Raw genomic sequence first — 19,415 nt, forward strand, 5'->3', positions numbered from 1 at the left:
CAGCTACTATAATTACATGGAACTTTTAATAGGAAGTGAGACTTGGTAGGTTTGCATAGGTTAGTGTGAAATAGAGACACATCCCAAATAATTTGGACATAGAATAAAAATATATGTGTAGGGCCCCCCTGAGAAGCTGGGAGAAAATGTAGAGGTGTTGGGCTTCCTCACCTGCATTTCTGCTTATGTTTTCACAAACATTGAGGACCAGCAATTTGCTCTGCCAAAGCCTCTATCTTGGGGTTTGCCCTTATGAAGTTGGTTACTGCAAAGAAGAGGCTAAACCTGCTTACAATTGTGCCTAAGAGTCTCCCCCTGAGTACCTCTTTGTTGCTCAGATGTGGCCTCTCTCTCTCTAGCTAAGCCAACTCAGCAGGTGAATTCACTGCCCTCCCCCCCTACATGTGATCTGACTCCCAGGGGTATAAATCTCCTTGGCAATGCAGGATATGACTCCCAAGGATGAATCTGAACCTGATATCTTGGACTTGAGAACATCTTCTTGACCAAAAGGGGGATGCAAAATGAAATGGAATAAAGATTCAGTGGCTAAGAAATTCCAAATGGAGTAGAGAGGTCACTTGGGTAGGCACTCTTATGCACTATATAATCCTTTTTAGGTTTTAATGCATTGGAATGACTAGAAGTAAATACCTGAAACTATCAAACTGCAACCCTTGACTCAAAGAGTCAAACTGCCTTGAACTCTTGAAGATGATTGTATAGCGATGTAGCTTATAATGGGTGACAATATAATACAATATAATATAATATACATACAAACTACATACAATAGAATACAATATACATACAAACTTCAGTATAATACAAATTGCCTTGACTCAAGAGTCAAACTGCCTTGACTCTTGAAGATGATTGTATAGCAATGTAGCTTATAATGGGTGACAGTGTGATTGTGAATGCCCTGTGGATCATACTCCCTTTATTCAGTGTAGGGATTGATGGGTAGAAAAATGAGGACAAAAAGCTAAATGAAACATAGGGTGGGTGGGATGATTTGGATGTTCTTTTTTACTTCTATTTTTTTATTCTTATTTTCACTTTTTCTGGTACAAGGAAAATGTTCAAAAAATAGATTGGGGTAATGAATGCACAACTATATGATGGTACTGTCAACAACTGATCGTACACTTTGGATGATTATAGGATACCTGAATATATCTCAATGAAATTGAATTTTAAAAAGATACTCATTCAGTATAACTTAGAGTGGAATCTTGTAAGATATATTATAATTGATTTTTGTACAATTTTCTGTATAGTAGCAAATGACTTAGTTGAACAAATTCACAAAGGTGAATATTCAGGGTGATTAAATCCATAGTATATATTATATTATTCATTAACATATTCACACTTCAATAATGTGTTATTGAACCAGTGGTACAATATACAACTTCATTCATTTTCATGGAATTAATTGTCAGTTCCATCCATTTTATAAAATAAATTTTTTATTAGAAAAGTTGTAGATTTACAAAAAAAATGCAGAAAATACAGAGTTCCCGTATACTCTCCCTATTATTAACATGCATTAGTGTGGTAACTTTGTTACAATTGATGAAAGAATATATATTTTTTGGCCTTAAATGCATTTATTAGAAATCAAAATTGAAAACAAAGAAACCAAGCTTTCAAGAATCTAGGTGAAAGCACACAAAATAAGCTCAAATAAAAGTAAAAGGAAGTAATTAATAAAGTCAGAAATCAATGAAAGAAACACAAAAAATAGAATTGAGCAATACACAAAAAACTGCTTCTTTGCAATGACCCACAAATTAGACAAGTGTTCTTTCTGATAAAGAAAAAGAGAGGAGAGGCATAAATAATGATAGGAATAAGCTTCAGCTCCAGATTAGATTTTTTTAACAAATAAGTTTTCAAAACAGAAAGAAAATTATTTGGTAGGAAATTGTAAATTACCAAAATTGTGTAAGAAAAAGTATAGGACTAGTATGGACCAATAGCCATAGAAGAAAGTGGAAGGGCAGTCAAAAATCTACCTTTAAAATTTGCTGCAGGCAGCCTCTAAAATGGCCCATAATAGCACCTACTGGTATTCTCACCCTTGTGTAATCTCCTCCCTTTGAGGGTGGCTGGACTAGCAACTCACTTCTTCTAGCCAATAGACTGCAGCAAAAGTGATGGGATATTACTTTCAAGGTTAGGTTACAAAACAGACAGTCACTCCTGTATTGCTACATGATTCTCTCCCTTAGAGAAGCCAGTTACTAAGTTGTGAGCTGCCCTGGGGAGAGTTCCACATGTCAAGGAACTGAGGGGGCCTCTGGCCAGCAGCCCATGAAGAACTGAGGTCTTGAATCAGAAAACCCACAGGAAACTGCTTCTTGCCGACAGCCACATGAGTGAGGTTGGAAATGTATCCTTCACCTAGATAGCCCTAAGATGACTGAAATCCCAGCCAACACCTTGATTGCAGCCTGTGAGAGATCCATGCTTAGTTTCTTGATCTACAGAAATTATGAGGTAATAAACGCTTGTTGTTTTAAGCCATTAACTTTTGGGGGTAATTTGTTACACAGCAATATATAACTAATACAAAAATAGGTTGCAGGCCCAGATGATTTTCTATATTATGTAAACACTTCCTGAGCATAGAAAAAGATGGACAGCTATTCATCTTGCTTTTGGAAGTTAGCTGAACCCTGATACCAAAGGTGGACAAGAACAGGATATATAAAGAAGATGATAAGTGAATCACTCTACAAACACCAAAGATAAAGTCATAAACAAACATTTAACAACTGAACTCTAACATGAAAATTGAATACTGAATTGTAACCATGTAGAATTTACTTCCAAGAAAGCAATACTATAAAAAATATATATTTAGTACTTACTATGTACTAGGCTCTGTTGCATGTGCTTTACATGTATTTAGTGATTTAACCTGCATGATAACCTAATGAGGTAGCACCTATTGTTTAAACCCAATTATATATTTGATGAAGCTGAAGGGGAGAAGTTACACAAGTCCCAGCATTGCCCTGATGATAAAACCAAATAAAGACATTACAAGAAAGGAAAACTACAAACAAATATCCCTTATGAATATAGATGCTAAAATTCTCAACAAAATATTAGCAAATTGAATCCAACAATATATTACTGAACCTTTCTCCATATCTTCCTCCTTTCTTTGTTTCTCTGTTGGTAGGGCTCTCTTTAGTATCGGAAGTAGGGCAGGTCTTTTGTTAGCATAATCTCTCAGCATTTTTTGTCTGAAAAATTTAAGCTCTCCCTCAAATTTGAAGGAGAGCTTTGCAGGATAAAGACTTCCTGGTTGGAAATTTTTATCTCTCAGAATTTTAAATATGTCATGCCACTGCCTTCTCACCTCCTCGGTGGTTACTGAGTAGTCACTACTTAGTCTTATGTTGTTTCCTTTGCATGTGGTGAATTGCTTTTCTCTTGCTGCTTTCAGAACTTGCTCCTTCTCTTCAATATTTGACAGTCTGATCAGAATATGCCTTGGAGTGGGTTTATTTGGATTTATTCTATTTGGAGTTCAATGGGCATTTATGCTTTGTGTATTTATATTGTGTAGAATATTTGGGAAGTTTTCCCCAACAATTTCTTTGAATACTCTTTCTAGACCTTTACTCTTCTCTTCCCCTTCTGGGATACCAATGAGTCTTATATTTGGATGTTTTATTTTATCTATCATATCCCTGAGGATATGATTTTCCCTGATTTTTGTTTTTATTTTTTTCCCCTTTCTTTCTTTTGTTCTTTCATTTTCCGTTTTGTCCTCCTCCAGGTCACTGATTCATTGTTTAGCTTCCTCTAGTCTTGTACTATGAGTATCCAGAATCTTTTTAATTTGTTCAGCAGTTTCTTTTTTTCCATAAGATCATCTATTTTTTTATTTACTCTTGCAATTTCTTCTTTATGCTCTTCTAAGGTCTTCTTCATGTCCTTTATATGCTGTGCCATGCTCTCATTGTTTGCCTTTAGTTCTTTGATTAATTGCTCCAAGTACCGCATCTCCTCTGATCTTTTGATTTTGGTGTTTGGGTTTGGGTTATCCATATCGTCTGGATTTTTCACATGCTTTAAAATTTTCTGTTGTTTGTGGCCTCTTGGCATTTGCTTAACTTGATAGGGTTCTTTTAAGGTATGCAGGCTAATTCAAAGACTAATCTCTAATTTGTCAGATCTGCAGCTTTGTGGCGTACACTTTCTCTAACCAGCAGGTGGTGTCCATGAGCCCTCTATTCCCCTCAAGCCAGTTCTCCCCAACTTTGTCTTTGTGGTGTGTGGGGGTCTTGTTCTTGTACTGTCCAATTGGTGCACCAGTTTTGCATGTGTATTTGGTGCTGTCTGCCCTGAATGTGGGGTGTGTGTCTGAGTGGTTAGGGAGCGAGGGCAGCTTTAATAATCAAACCTCCCAGATGTTCCTAGAGATTTAAGGCTGTTGCAAGAGCTAAGCCTTCAGTTCAGGCTCACCACAGATTGTCTCTGGCGCTGACCCACAAGCCCTTGGTATTGGCATATGGTCCCTGGGATTTCTGAGTGGGTCCCTCTTCCAAGCCGTGCCCTCCTAGGGCCTCTGCTCAGGGAAGGCTTTGCTACATCACAGGTGAGCACCATCCCCCAAGGGAAGTTCTGGGTCACTGGCCATGTAGGGGCATTCCAAGCCTGCTGTAAGGATGGCTGTATGGGGTGTGTTAATTTCCCCCTTTTTGCACATCTCCACCTTCCTAGCTCCAGGAAAATTAGCTGTGGGTGCATGAGAGGCTATTGTCCACACCCAATATTGTGGTATGCGTGTTGCTGCAAACACTTCCTGTCACACTGGGGTTTTTTGCGTGGCTCTGGGCTGTGGCACCAGTGCTGGGCAGGAGCATTCCCAGCCCACTGGGAAGATGACTGTAAGGGGCATGGTTATTTTCCCCTTTCGGCTCACCTCTGCCTTCCTCGCTCTGAAACAATTAGCAATGGGTGCATGAAAGGCTATCGTCCACACCAGATATTGAGGCGTTGGCACAGCCCATTCCTGCCGCACTTCACTGTATGGTTCTCACTGCCATATCCACAGCCACTTTTGGGTTTTTTTTAAAAAAGAACTAGTCCAACTCCAAACGCCAACCCGTGGTTACCCCACACAACAGTGTGGCTGCCAGATATTCAGCAGTCTTACTCACTCGTTTCAGAATGTAGACTCCTGGTTTCACCAAGTGCATGGTCCCTGTGGATTTAGCAGACCTTGTCCAGCTGGTGCATGGCTGGAATTGGTGTTCTGGGTCACTTGCTGGCTTTTATCTAGTATTTTTCATGGAGGTGTTTTTTTGCCCTGTCTCTCCTAGCTGCCATCTTCTGGAAGTCTGCCATCCATTTTTAACAGAAATAGAAGTTGAATATCTTGACTTGCCCAATCACATACAAGTTCAATGACATTGTAGTGGAAGGTTTTATTGTACTATTTTAGCTCAAGGCCAAGATTATTATTTTTAATAAATGAAAGGAACCTCAATGAAGCACTGTTATCAGACACTTTAATGGCTTTGGGAACTAGTTTCTGCTTCTGAGTTAAAAACATTTATTCACTTTTCAACCTAAAATTGCAAGAGAAACAACATGTACATGAAACTTATTCTATGATGAAATCATTTCAAAAACAACTGGTGTTGTTTGGATCATAAGTAATGGGATGTTGCTTAGCACACTTCCCGTAATGTGAAAAGTTAAAATAGGAAATGTTTTTTCTCCATTCCTACATGAATTTATATTAGATCTATTTCTTTAGCTCAAACTGTAATTCCAGGAGCACTAGAAATGGAAATTTCCTTATTTAATCATCCATTTAACTGTGAAAGTGAGGCATTTCCAGGTAACATTCAATTAGAGGTGATTAATTTGCAGTTTAAGAACACACTAAAAAGCAAATATCAAGAGAAGAATCACACAGAATGGTATAAAATCCTTCCCTAGGGAAAAATATGTTTAATTAAACCATTTGATTGTGGATTGATAGTAATATTTAATATCTGTCTGTATGAAAAGATTTACAAATATGAAATTTACAGATCTCATTAGAGTTTAACATTAGCAGATGAACGTTTTAATTGATTTTAATAATGTAGCATCCTAACATTGAGCCCAAATTAAACAGAATGGTATCCCAAAAAGAATCCCATTTTATTCATTAGTAGACCTATATCTTAAAATTTTTGCTCAGTTAGTATCATTATACTGGGAATTACATCATATATATATATATATATGTGAAAATTTGTTTCCTTTCTTTTTATACAAATATCTACAAAATATCCCTGATTTTGCCTCTTAGCCCACAAAGCCTAAAAAATTTACTATCTGAAACTTCACAGGAAAGAATTTGTGGACCCCTGTATTAAGTCTATAATTAGTTTTTATTAAGAATGATAGAAAAATTATGCTCCATACTCATATAATTAACTGCTTTAATGAGTTCACTCAGTTACCGTAAGTCTACAGTAATTACTAAAATGTATAACACTTGTTATATTGACCTCTAGTTGCTAATTCTGGATGTCCAAAGGGAGTTTGGTATAAGACTTGTGATTGAAAATCCAGAAGGAGGGAATATTTCTCAAAAAGGCCTGAGAAGTATGCTTAGCTTTATTATTTAATGTATTTGGTGTAGAGAGGTTATTGTGACAAATTATAGAAATACCATCTAATTAATGTCTGGGGACACAGTTCTCTGCAGACCTTCCCCATCAGTTTCCCCAGTCGGCCTCTTCTGTCCTCATCTGAGTCTGTAAGCCTGTATTAATCACTGTGGATAAGGCCGGCCACACGTGTGGACATCCATGAGGTCTGGGCAGGACTGAGCGTGGTCAGTGTTGACAAACGCCAATAACTTCCATAGCAAGTGTCCTGTATCTGCCACCAGGAAAAGCTAAAACATTGAGAAGGGAAACCAGATGATCCTGGAACTTCTGAGAGGGAAAGCAGCCAGTCAACACCAGGTACATATGTTACCAGATCTAAGCCACTTTTGACTGACCTAAATATTGCATTTACAGCCTACTGCTTGTTATATGTGTGTTATGTCAGCATGTCAAGGTCATGGGTTAATTAAGCCTGTTAAGGAAACAGTTCTGTTTCTCAAGGTCCATTTTGAGAATTTTTCTGGTGAAAGAAATAAAACAGAATAACTCTGGTTATGAGCTTGGTCTTATAATAGGCACTTTTTGAGAACAGATACATATTCAGTGCCATCAATACCCATCTATTGGTTTTGAGCAAGTCATTCACCCTACGTTAGCCTCAGTTTCACATTAGTAAAATATTAATAATGAGTACTTACTTCCTAATCTGTTGAAAGGATTAATTGGATTGATACATATTAAGAGTCTGTAACAAAATATATGGCTTCTGCTATGGTTGAATAAGGCCTCTTTTTTTAATCCTGAATAATTTTTCCATTCCATATATATGAAATTGTGGTTAGGCATCTTTGGAAATTTTGGAAATACACACACATACACACATGTACATATATATACATTAAATATATTATAAACAATATGTTATATATGAATATTCAACTCTAGTATTAGAAAATCTTTAAAAATTGATGGGTCCAAAGTGAATTTTAGAAGGAATAATGAAAGAGAGGTGGCATAAATTTATCATCTAACACTTTACATCTGATATAAAAGATCTGGTTACTAGAATTCAGTATAATTTGACTGCTTAAAAGTATCCACTGAGTTTATTTAATAAGAAAGTTGATCAATTGTTGAATTGTGGAGGAGTGTGAAATTTGGAAAATAAGAAATTGAAGAAGTTATACAAGTTAATTAAAACATTAGAAATAAGGGTTGTTTATCAATTTGTAGGATAACAAAAATCTAAAAGTACAAATTTAATTTTTATTGAGGTATGTTAATATTTATTTTTATTCATTTGTAATGGAATAATGTTTTCAAATTTGCAAGTCATACCTGATGAAAACTCTGTCAATTGCACTAAAAACATTAATCAAGATAGCCATTACATAGAATAAAGGTCATTGTATTTGATGTCATGACTGGATCACTTAAACTATAAACCAAAGGCATTTCAATATATTCTGAATCAATTAGTTATTTTTGAAAAGATAAAGTGAAATAATTACCATGTTATAATAAAGCCATTACTACAAACTGGTAAGTGGTACTATTTATGAATTTATTAATTCAATAAACATTTGAGTTCAAAAATGAGATTTTGTGGATGTGTTATTTAGTTCATATACCACGTATGAGCTGATATTCTCTATCAAGAAAAGTAAATATGGGAAAGATACAGGAGTACTCGTTGGTTTCCATTAAAATTGAGGGTTTTCAGGGAAACTTAAATGTTGAAGATAAGATTTGAGCAGAGAACAGAGAGGTAAAAAAATGAGTCCTGAGGATACCTGGAGAAAGATAGCTCTGGGACGATAGGGCTGGTGAAAAGGCCTCAAGGTGGGAACGTGCCTGTGCACTGGAGGAACCTGAGGGAGCCAGTGCAGCTGTAATAGCCTGAGAAGAGGGTACAGTCATGGAGAACGAGGCCACAGAGGTGGCTGAGACCTCATGACCCAGGGCTTAGTGGACCGTTGTAAAGACTTGGCCCTCTCTGTGGGTAAGGCGCTGTTTCACTGCAAGGTCAAGCAGATGATTATGGGACTCATTCATCACTCACTCATTCAAGAGGTATATGTTGAGGACATTTTACATATGACAGCTGGGCCCATTCATCATTCTTTCAATAAATATGTGTTGAGAATCCATTCTCTGTCTCTGGCTTATGACAGGATCTGGAGTTATTGGATCAGCAATCTCTACAAATACTCCTGCCATTATAAGGCTCACATACTGGTGTGGAAGACAGAAATGAAACAAGATAAAAAGTAAGAAATATCATATTTTAGATAGTGGTAGGTGCAAAGGAGAAAAAATTAATAAAAAAGATCTGAAGAAAAAAACTTGTAACAAAAAAAAAAAAAAAGAAACAGAAAAAACAGTCAAAAATGTTGAGGAAATTTTGGAAAAGGCAATATTCTTAAAGCCAAATAAGAAACTATTCCAAATGGAAAGATTGCCAATCCTTAAAATTAGTACCAATAGGTCAGATGAGATGTGGGCTGAAAAGAAACTATTGGGTTTAGCAAGGAGAGCTCAACAACAGTTTTGATAAGTGCCATTTCAGTGGGGCTGTGGGATAGGATTCAACTTACATTTTGAAAGGATCATTCTGACTGGTGTGTTCTGAACTAACTGTGGGTGAAATCAGCAACATAGCTGTGGATAAAATCAGCAACAGAAGAAAGGGCATCATTTATGAGACTGTTAAAATAAACCAGGCAGTAGATTATGAAGGAATGAATTAAAGATGATAAGTCATATTCTGATTTGTTTTAAAGTAGGGACTACATATTAACCAATACATTTTATGTCAAGTAATGATGAATCAAATGTCTAAGATATAAATGGAGATGTTCAGGTGTAAAAAGTATTTCCAGAGATCACAGATAGTATTAAGTATAAACAACTACGATAATTTCAATTATTGAACAAGGTAGTTGTTATAATTACTCCAAATATTTATATTTTGCTTATTAATAATACTTAAATATTTACGTGCTATAATGAATTTCCTTAATACAATGTGATGAAACCTTCAACATGTACCAAAGAAAGGGGGCAAATTTTCAGAAGGAAAAGCAGAGAAAGTAAATATTCTAATATTATTGTCATGTGTTGAAGGAATTAAATCAGTTAAATCTATAAATTTGAAATATTTAAAATTTAGGTTCAATATATAATAAAACATACAAACAAACAGCTATTAAAATGATCCTCATATAAAAAGACGATGGATAATGAGTAAAAAAAAGGCACATATATAAGTGCCAGGAAACAAAGTAGCAATATTGCAATAAAAGAAAATATAAAATGATAGGAACAAGAGAGCACACAAATATTCATAACTGCAAATATAATCAATTCATTTTTTAAGAAAGACACTCAGACTGAGCCTAAAAAGTTGGCAAACTCTGTGCTACATCCCAAAGTTACCTGAAAAGCCAAAGAAATGAGAATTTTTTACAAAAAAAGATTGGGCCAAAAAAGAAAGTCAAAGGCAATCAAAAATTGAAGTATCACTGTTAATAGCAGAGAAGATCAAAACAGCAGGTGGATTTTCTCTAGTTGTGAAAGCAATGATGAATATTTAAGTGGGATCCTAGAGGAATGAGTGAGCAAAATCAGGGGCTTTGCAATTTTTATGCTAAACACATGTGTATATAACTGTATATGTCATGATATAGTATTCTATTCCTAAATAGACATAAATATTTTCCTATGAATGTCTTGGGGAATAAATTTTATTTTAAATGAAGGTAATTGTTCCTTTATTCATTAAAAACGGCCATATGTTCTCTGGTACAGATTGAAATTCTGAAATAAATATTCAGTTCAATGGAAGAAAAAAAAAATGTAACATCAGATCAACAAAGTAAAATGAGTAAAGATCAGTGATGACCCAGAGAGAAGCATGATGAAGGAAGAGAAATTGAATTGAGGCTCCTATATGCTTAGGACTTACAGGTATGCCTATGTAGGAAAGGGAATTCCAGGATTATGTATTTCTACATGAAGGCACGCATTCACATTTGTTGAATGGTGAAAGACATGTTTGCTCCATGATACAGAAGGGTGAATGTTTAGAAATGAATCATTGAGACATGCTGAGGCCAGTTAAGGAAGGTTCCTCTTTGGGGCAGGAGAGCACAACCTTCTATTGGGCAGGCAGGGAGCAGAGATTAAGTGTATGACATGGTGTGTGTTGTTTCACATATCAAAATTCTAAGGGAAGAGGAAGAAATGAATGATAAGCTTTAAATTTTGTGGTCTAATATGAGACAATTTATCATATAAGCTCACTGGAACTCTGCGAAAGCAGTATGTTGCTCCATTTTGAAAACTAAGCTGAATACACCTTTCATTCACTTCTATGTGATTTTCCTGGGCTGAAAAATCCCTTTTTTGAAAAGAGTTCATTTTGAAAGTATTAGAAGTGAGGCCTTATAATCACTAACAAAGGGAAAATTGAGGTGAAACATTCATTATCAATTTGGAATATTTAGGGAAAACCCAAAGCTGTTTATGAGTCCGATTTGAAGCATCAACAGGGGATGATCACCCAGCACCTGAAGTGTTTAATGGAAATACTAGGTGGTTAAAGAAGGCTGCCTAATGAAGCTGGAAATCTGCCTCTTTCCTCTCTGCTCTACATGCAGCAAATATCATCATGCGTCACTTGACCTGATAACAAGAATCAACATTTTCAGACATTCTACAGAGCCTAGAATACTAGCTGTAGTCTCCTGCAAAAAATACTGTGTGTTCACATATTTGGCTATCTGACCCATATCCTCACAGCCTCTCTGAAAACAAAGAGGGCCATATGATAAGGAGAAAAATGAATAAGTAGAAGGCATTTAATTCTAACTTCTTAAAAACATACTGATAGAGGAAATGCATTAGTACTTCACTTAATGATATTCATCTCTCACTGTAGTTTATGACATAATAGGGACAAACAGTAGAAATAGCAATATGGACTAATAGTAAAAATTACATGAATAAATTTTATTTCGACAAAATGATTACATTCTTAGCTGTCATTTCAAAAAGAACCAGGGTAGTTTTAATGGCTAGTCACAGGGCAGATTAAGGATGTCTATTTTAAGCAAAATTTTTGTTGCACCTACAAACAGATTTACAAAAGAATGCAGATAATAATTAGCAGAAGAGCTATGACTGTCTCTGCATGTTTAAGATAGCTTTTTAAACATATTCAATTGTGATAAAATATCCATAACATAAAATTTACTATTTTAGCCATTATAAAGTGTACAATTCATTGGCATTAAGCACATTCAAAATGGTGTGCAACCATCGCAAATATCTAGTTTCAGAACCTTTACATTATCTTTTCTTCGGAGTCTTCCTCGTCTTCATAATATTGTATTATCACAAGAATATATATATAATGAAGTAGAAATATGCTTTAAGAAGAAAATGGAGATAATAGCAATAAAATAACGACTGTTCATTTGATGTACTGAATTCTGTAAGTCAGTTTCTGAAACTAAGACTTTCCCTTTCTCATCTAGGAGGCCAGGAAAAAGATCATGTTTATGTCTCTGTTTCTCAATCAGCACCATTTTCCTGAGGGTGAATCCTCATGTCACTCATGTTTAAACATGTGTGATACCCTCAACATTCTCCTGTGTAGCCTTGAGTGGTGTTCATGGCAGATGTAGATGTAGATTGCATTGTCAGGATTTTGCAAATATACCATTGATGACCATTTTAGGCCAGTGAAGACAGAAGAGAAAAATTCCACATACCTCAAGGCTGGGAGCTCCAGCCAATTCTGGAATTTAGGAGACAAATGAATGATTAATATGGAGGTAAATAAAAGTCTGCTTAAGCCATAATGAATTTGGGATAAAAGGTGGTATTAGTGAAAATGATGGAGAGAAGGAAATCATATTGTTAGATGGCAAGCTAAAATAATTCACACACCTACACCACACATAAGCCCACACAAACCAGGGTAAAAATAGGTTCTCCTACATACACTTAGTATTTGGCTCGCACTAGCAGCTATAATATAAATATAATATAACATAGAAACTACAATTCAGTGGTTTAACCCATGTGAAAAATTTAATTCCTGTTCAAAAATGATCTATCCTTTGAGCTGGATACCTATACTCCTTCCACAATGAGGCTCCAGCACCTTCTTACACTTGTCCTCCAAAGTTGCCTGTCATAAGATAGAAACAGGTCACCTAACATGGCTTTCTATAGAATTCAATGACATGGGCACAATTAACTGTAAGGGAGACTGAGGAATGTAGTGTATCTTTGTGTTCCTAGCAAAGAAGTAGTTGAGGGGGAAAAAGGCTGTTCAAAGTGCAATCAGGAATAGATATAGACCTTCACTTTGAGTGGAGGAAGTGTGTTAATCACAAATGCAACAAATCACAGGAGGCTTTACAAATTTTCTATGCCTTTTTGGACTTTCACCATGGAGTCAATATGTGAAAATGCTTGATGCAGTTTAGTTCGATCATTAACTTTGAAAATGCTTTAATAGTGTATGGAACTGATGATTTTGTAGTGAAGTTTTGAACATTATAATTTCATTTGTTAAATTTTTTCTTTATATACCTCATCATTGGTGGATTCTAAAATGTACCTATTTCCCCTCAGTTCAAGCAATTGAACTTAATTGATGATGGGAAAGAATGAGACAACAGGAATGGATTTTATTCTCCTGGGACTCTTCTCCAGCATGAAACACGCTGACGTCCTCATTGGTGTCATCATCCTCGTCTATGTCGCTGCCCTCACGGGGAATTCCACCCTGATTCTCCTCATCCTGGTGGGTTCCTGGCTCCACACGCCCATGTACTTCCTGCTCAGACAGCTGTCCCTCATCGACTTGCTCCTCATCTCCACCACTGTCCCCAAGATGGCCACTGGCTTTCTCTCAGGGAAGAAAAGCATCTCAAACGCAGCCTGTGGGACACAGATGTTTTTCTCTCTGATGCTGGGGGCAGCCGAGTGCTTTCTCCTCACTCTCATGTGCTGTGACCGCTCTGTGGCCGTCTGCCGCCCACTGAGACACCCAGTCATCATGAACCAGAGGGTCTGCCTGGTGATGGTCATGGGGTCCTGGGCTGGGGGAGCCCTAGATGCTCTAGTCCAGACTGCATACACCATGCACTTACCCAGGTGTGGCCCCAAGGAGATAGAACATTTCTTCTGTGAAGTCATGGCCATCCTGAGTTCCTCCTGTGAGGATACTTCTGCAAACAAGTCAACATTACTTGTGGCAGGCACCGTGCTACTCCTTATTCCTCTCATCATCATCTTTTCCTCCTACTCCCTCATCTTCTTCACTGTCCTCCGCATGAATTCCCCCAAGGGGAGGAATAAAGCGCTGACCACCTGCTCCTCCCACCTGATGGTCGTGAGTCTCTTTTATGGACCAGCCATCTTCACCTACATGACTCCTGGCTCCTCACACAGCCCCGATTGGGACAAGGCTGTGTCAGTGTTCTTTTCAATCATTACCCCTACATTGAACCCCTTTATTTATAGCCTTAGGAACAAGGATGTTTTGGGGGCATTGAGGAAGATATTCGTAAGAGGCCTCTGTTCAAATTAAAACACCAGTCTTTTCATGTGATAATATCCAATGTATTTGTATAATTTTTGACATGTCAATAAATACATGTAGCATATATTTATGTTGTTAGTGGTTTACTTTGATTTGATTTGTGGTTTAATTAAATTTAACATGTTATACTATATGAAATTAATATTTACATATTCCATCAGAATTGTTTTTTTAAATGTGTGCTATATTTAATTTTGTGTTTTTTTTACCACTGTTTTATTATATTTATTGTGAATTAAAGTACTTTGGATGCAGATACTTGTACCTTCACAGTGTTTACATTAAAACTGGGATTATAACTTCTGCACATGCAATAGTATTTTCTGGCTTGTGAAACAGCATGGAAAAATATATTACTTCAGTCTATAATTATTCATCCAAAAATTTTTACCAACAAAATCATTTTAATTGAATAAGATATAAATACAGATTTTAATTTCTTCATACAATAATTTAAATAATATTAAAATAGATTAAAAAGAAATTGAAAAACTGGTATTTATTATACAGTTTATGATTATTAAGGAATAAAGAATGTTTAGGCAGAATATTACTTTTGCTACTATGTTTTAAGAATAGGTAGGTTAGATAGATCACTGATTTCAATATACATCAGGATGAATTTACATGAGAAATTCTGTGTTATGGAATCCTTTTACTGTTCTTTAATTTTTGGTATTGTAGTGTTCTTTTTGTTCTGGACTGCATACTCATAGTTTTCTAGAGCCTCTTTTATTGAAACACAGCATCCTTTCTTTTGGAGTATTGCTGTTTCCAGTCTGTGTTTTTCTACTGTGATATTCCAAAATGCTCTATTCCAGTTTGCTAGAGCTCCAATATGCAAAATACCAGAAATGTATTGACTTTTATAAAGGGGATTTATTAGGTTACAATTTTAGTCCTAAGGCCATTAAATGGTCCAAACTATAGCATCTGCAAGAGGATACCCTCCCTGAAGAAAGGCCAATGGTGTGTGGAACACCTCTGTCAGCTGGGAAGGCACATGGCTTGCATCTGCTGGTCCTTTGCTCCTGGGTTCTGGTTTCAAAATGGCTTTCTCCAAAATGTCTCTGGGCTTTGGTCTCTCTTAACGTTTCTCGCTCAGCCTCTTTGCATCCTTGCTAGTTCTCCAAGGGCATTTTTCTCTAAGCATCTGAGGCTCCTCTTTTAGCTTCTCCAGGGCAAAGTCTGGGTTTTATCCCTTGGCTTAGCTTCTCCAAACATCTTTCTGTCTGTATCTACAAGCATCTCCAAGCATCTGGGCTTGTGTCAGCTCCCAGCTTCTCCTAGCGCAAACTCTGGATTATATATCTTAGCTTCTCTCCAAAATTTCTCTCTCAGTTTCTCTCAGCTTTTCTCTCTGTGAGCTCTCTTATAGTACTTGAGTGATCTATTTAAGATCCACCTGGCATGGGCAGGGTCACATCTCCATGGAAATAATTTAGTCAGAGTTCTCACCCACAAATGGATGGGTCACATCTCCATGGAAACACTCAATCAAAAGGTTCCCTTCTAATCAAAAGACTAATAAGTTTCCCCCCACAAGACTGCATGAAAGAACACAGCTTTTGTGGGGGACATAGATTCAAACCAGTGCATGCTCCACCATCCCTGACCACATTGGTGGACATCTAGTACTGATACTGAGCCCATAAGCCTAATCTGTGACCCAATCCTACAACTTGAATCATGAAGAGAAGAATGGAATTTCAGAACTCTGGGTAGATAGATTCCAATCAACCAAAAAAAGGATCTAACTGCAATTGAAGATGTGGAGACTTAGACTACAAATAGAAGTCAGATAAGAGAAAATGTTTGTGAGTGAAAAAAGAGACTGAAACTATTGTTATAATAACTGTATCCAGATGTAGAATATTTCCAATGGAAATGTTTTCTTATTCCTGTGGAAATTTCAGCTATGATTGTTGATATGAAACCCTTCTTCAGAGCTTTGCTGCAGTGACTTGAAAGTTTTCACATGGTGGCTATTCACTCAGTGTGGGTCCTTCAGTAAAGATGATTTGAACAGACCCATCAGCTAATCTGAGGCGGACATATCTCATGAGGGCAGTAAATCTTTCTTTTTCTAACCCTCTGATATTTGAGGGTTGGTTGGTTAGTATGTCATAATTTAGTCATCTGCAATGATAGAGGTGGAATATTTAGAGATTAAAAATGGGTAAGCCATGCTCTTTGTTGATTCTGCAGCCATGGATTTCCATGAAGGATCTGATAGTGAGCCCACCGGGGCTTCTGTTACGCCACAAAAACCACAACCAGGAAGAGCTAGAAACAGGCATATAAGAGAAAGGACAAGCTGGAAAAACTGGTGTCTCTGTGTGTCTGTTTCTGCAAGATAGACTTAAGAGAATAAGGACATTGCTACAATACACCTTCAAAATACTGTGCAAATTACTCTTTTGGTCACTTCAAGCTGAATATGTATCAGGCAGGTGAGGTAGTCATGAAGATGTAGAAATCATATCTCCCGCCTTGGAGAGGATAATTAACACACAGTCATTTCTCTGAATTCATTATTTTGTTCTTTGGCGGCCATGCTACATGAGGGCTATTCTAATTCAGTGGTTGAATGTGACATGGAAAATAAGGTAGGCCAGGTCCACAGATATATTTCTGTGAGACTCAGTACTCCTCTTAGAAGTGATTTGTCTCTGAAATTCCCAAAGACTCCAGGGAGAAAAATTCTAGACAGAAATATTCCAGGCAGAAAAATCCCAAGAACTTCACTTCCCTTTCTCATCAACCTGTATCAGACTTGCATCACAGTCTCATGACTCTCCTGTACTTTTTGGGATCCCGTGTATTTTTCCTTTACAAATAATTTCTCTAATATATTTTTTCATGTCTAATCCCATCATCATAGCTGATTCTCTGAGGACTTGAATTAAAACAAGTTTTACCTCCAAGAAAAGAGGTTAAGATTTGGGGATCTGGGGCTAACTCACTCACCACCCAGTGGATGAAGAGGATGCCATGCTAATTAGCAAGTGGGGCATAGACAGTCTCTTTGATAATGTACTAAACTAATTGCTAAATATTTTATTATTGGTGACCTGGGAAAATGTCTCAACAGAAAGAAAACACCATTGCACTTGTAATGATTCAGATTTTTGAATTATATGGGGGACCAATGTGGCCAAAGAACCAGAGTGGATTCAGCAGGTTACTGCTAAATTGTACTGATGCCCTCAGGAGGGATAATGAGAGATGGAGGGCCATTGATAAGCAGTTAACGGATGAATGCAAAACCCACAGAGCCATTCTGATAACTTGCAAAGAAACCTCTATCTAGTCTAGTGGAAGAGAAGATGGCTAAGCAGCAGACTAATGCCTTGATAAAGTCAAAGAACCCCAGTTAAGCATGAATGCTCTTCAGAGATAGATTTGTTGCTAAAGTTGGGGACTTAGGAGGGACAAAGCAAATAACCTGTAATTTCAAGTTAGTTTGGGTGGATGACCCTACTTGTTCTGGCTCTATATGCTTTCCCAGACTCTCAGAACTTGCAGGAATGGTTCATAAAAGCCATCACTCCCACCATGGTGGAAAATCCTGCAGAGGCTTCTTGCCTGCAGTTAATATTTAACCACATCTATAAGTGCTTCATCTCCACTCTTTCCTGCTGGATCAAAAATCCAAGGACAATAAAATTAGTGAAATGTGAGGTATAACAAGAAGGGAAAGTGATCACATTTGATGCTGCAAGAATTCACTATTATGTTCCATTAGAACTCAGGGGAGTGTACTTGGGATGAGTCGTGAGAGTGCTTTACCAAGAGGAAATTAATGTAAGACTGGATAAGCAAGAATTCTTATGCAGAATGTATGTACGGATAAGCGTTTCCTTAGGACACATGATTTATTACTCAGGCAAAAACCCAAGGTCATAGTCACTGCAAAAGAGGTGCTTAGAAGTCTGGGAGAAAGCTCAGTGAGCTGGAATTGCCTCAGTTTCTCTGAAAGCTGATAGAGGAAAGATTAATGATGCTAATGGAAGTAGTAAAAGATATATTATGTAAATCCATGTCCCATCAAATGATTTTTTACTAGGGAGGATCTTGAGGATACAACATTCACCGGGCCATTAGGGAAGCATTGGTAACTGAGGCCACAGCCTCACCAAGATATTCAGTGGTGGTCTCCTCTGCAGGCCAGGACTGATTGCATGAGAGGTGGACAAAAAAGGTATCCATTTCATATCCACAAGGATGCCAGATCCTTGATGAAACCAGATGGCAGCACTTTGCAGCCAGGAGGCTTTAACCACCTTAACAACCATCAAGATAAAGGAACAGCCATGAGGATTTGATCCAAAAGTTGTTACGGAGATGTTTAATGCAGCTTGTCATCTTAGGAGCAAAATAGGCTTTACACTAACAAGGCTACAACATAACATTTACACCCACAAAAGGTCAAATGGAGCAGGTAAAGTTAGAGTTGTTGCCACTGTGGAAAGTCATGATCCCTTGCTCTGTTAGCAGACATGAAGCAAATTTTAGATCCAGAACAGATTACCTGCAGAAGTAGTTGGATTCTTAATTTAAGGTCTCTGCAGCAATATGGCAAGTATATACTGTGGTCACACCTTTAGACCATCCCCAAATGAACATATGGACATTTACAGGTGTGACTGAGCTCTGGAGAAAGTGGGGTACACAGAAATTTTGAGGAGTATTAGATACATTGATACATATCATCAAATCATCCTATTACAATAGGGACTAATGGTGGGCTAGTTAATGGCCAGATAAATGAAATTCTCACTCAAGTCTAACAACGCAGTCTACTGTGTCCACGAGCTCACTTAGTGGTCACTTCCCCTGTCCCCTAGTCAGTAATTGGAATTGATATATTTGTCACATGCACTAAGTCCCAAATTGGATCCTTGGACTGTTGGGTGACAGTTCTCATAGTGGAGAATCTCAAGTGGAAATACATGGAACATATCCCATAAGCCTAGGGCATCAAAAGCAGTATTGCACCTGGAGGGTGGATACTGTTGTCACTAGCAAATAATTAAAGGATGCAGGATTAAAGGATGCAGTACTGAAGCCTTAACTTGCTAGGTAGCATGATATAAGGGTTGCTGGTTTCCAAGGAATTAAGTACTAGGCTTTAATGTCCCAACCACACT

General features: G+C 37.2%; 1 protein-coding gene across 1 annotated transcript; it reads left to right on the forward strand.

The window, feature by feature from the left end:
* Positions 1 to 13,314: 13,314 nt before the first annotated feature.
* LOC119519767 (olfactory receptor 2T11-like) lies at positions 13,315 to 14,250 on the forward strand. Its single transcript, XM_037817508.1, has one exon. It carries the CDS (start codon positions 13,315 to 13,317, stop codon positions 14,248 to 14,250), a length of 936 nt encoding a protein of 311 aa, XP_037673436.1.
* The last annotated feature ends 5,165 nt before the right edge of the window (positions 14,251 to 19,415 follow it).

This window comes from Choloepus didactylus, chromosome 24, assembly GCF_015220235.1.
Source record: "Choloepus didactylus isolate mChoDid1 chromosome 24, mChoDid1.pri, whole genome shotgun sequence".
NCBI classification, from domain to species: Eukaryota; Metazoa; Chordata; class Mammalia; order Pilosa; family Megalonychidae; genus Choloepus; species Choloepus didactylus.